General features: G+C 68.6%; 1 protein-coding gene across 1 annotated transcript; it reads left to right on the forward strand.

Moving 5' to 3' along the window:
* Window positions 1-209: 209 nt before the first annotated feature.
* On the forward strand, window positions 210-1,416 carry LOC123323724 (calpain-15-like; the record flags this gene model as incomplete). Its single annotated transcript, XM_044912196.1, has 3 exons — window positions 210-418; window positions 496-679; window positions 756-1,416. Coding segments are annotated over 3 exons (621 nt in total), but the record flags the coding sequence as incomplete, so codon positions are not given.
* Between the last annotated feature and the right edge of the window lie 10 nt (window positions 1,417-1,426).

Raw genomic sequence — 1,426 nt, forward strand, 5'->3', positions numbered from 1 at the left:
GAGGCGTGCGGTGTCCTGGTTGGCCGCGGTCCCCCATGCCTACATGGGGTGGCGTGGCTCACTTGAGCCAGGGCCAAGCCTTCCACACCGGTCCAGGAGGCTGCCCACCCCCACCCTCTTTCTTGTGGAGCCTTTTCTGGGTGTTCTCCTGGGTGGTGGGTCTGGCCTCAGCTGGGTGGAGCCTGAGTGTGAGGCCATGGCCCCTGCAGAACAGCGTGAACTTCGTGGACGACAGCTTCCCCCCGGGGCCTGAGTCGGTGGGCTTCCCTGCGGGTGACAGCGTCCAGCAGCGTGTGCGGCAATGGCTGAGGCCCCACGAGATCAACTGCTCCGTGTCCAGGGACCCCAGTGCCCCATGGTCCGTGTTCCGCACTCTCCGGCCCTCGGACATCCTGCAGGGGCTGCTGGGAAACTGCTGGTGAGCTGGATGCCCGCTGAGGGGCCGTGCGGCGGGCCGTGTGGTGGTGCTCACTGTCCGGCCCCGGCTCCGTGCAGGTTCCTGAGCGCGCTGGCCGTGCTGGCTGAGCGGCCCGACCTGGTGGAGCGGGTGATGGTGACACGCAGCCTATGTGCCGAGGGCGCCTACCAGGTGCGGCTCTGCAAGGACGGCACGTGGACGACAGTGCTGGTGGACGACACGCTGCCCTGTGACGAGGCCGGCTTCCTCCTCTTCTCCCAGGTTGGGGGGGCGGGCGCGGGGCGGGCACCCGGGTGCCGGCCAGCCTCAGGCCTTGCGACTCCGGCCCTTCCCATAGGCCCAGCGGAAGCAGCTGTGGGTGGCCCTCATCGAGAAGGCGCTGGCCAAGCTGCACGGCTCCTACTTCGCCCTCCAGGCAGGGCGCGCCATCGAAGGCCTGGCCACGCTCACCGGTGCTCCCTGTGAGAGCCTGGCGCTGCAGGTCAGCTCCACTAACCCCCGCGAGGAGCCCGTTGACACTGACCTCATCTGGGCCAAAATGCTGAGTTCTAAGGAGGCTGGGTAAGAGGGGCGGGTGCTGTGGTGGTCAGCGGCGTTGGGAGGAGCGGCGAGATGAGGGGACAGCCAGGCCGGGGCTTGGCACGGTGGGATGAGCAGGGCGCGTGCCCTCTGACCCACACCCTGCGTCCCCACTGTTGCCAGCATCCCCCTTGCCGGGCCGGTGGTCCCGCCTGCTCGGGTGGTGGGGGGGGCAGGCAGGAGGCGGCTGCCCGTTGGCCTGTCCCTGCACCCCATGCCGACCACCCCGGGTGGAGCCTGTGATGAGCCTCATCCGGAGCTGGGCCTGTGATGACCATCAGCGCCCGCTCGGAGCCGCATGGAGAGAGCCCCACAGAGGCACCTGCTGGGAGTGGGGTTTGCCTTCCAGGACCTGGCACACACGGGCCAGTGTGTCTGTGGGAAGGGCCCAGAACCTTAAGCCTGGGAGAGATGGCTCCTTAGTGGCAA

Source organism: Neomonachus schauinslandi, unplaced genomic scaffold (assembly GCF_002201575.2).
Source record: "Neomonachus schauinslandi unplaced genomic scaffold, ASM220157v2 HiC_scaffold_441, whole genome shotgun sequence".
Taxonomy (NCBI): domain Eukaryota; kingdom Metazoa; phylum Chordata; class Mammalia; order Carnivora; family Phocidae; genus Neomonachus; species Neomonachus schauinslandi.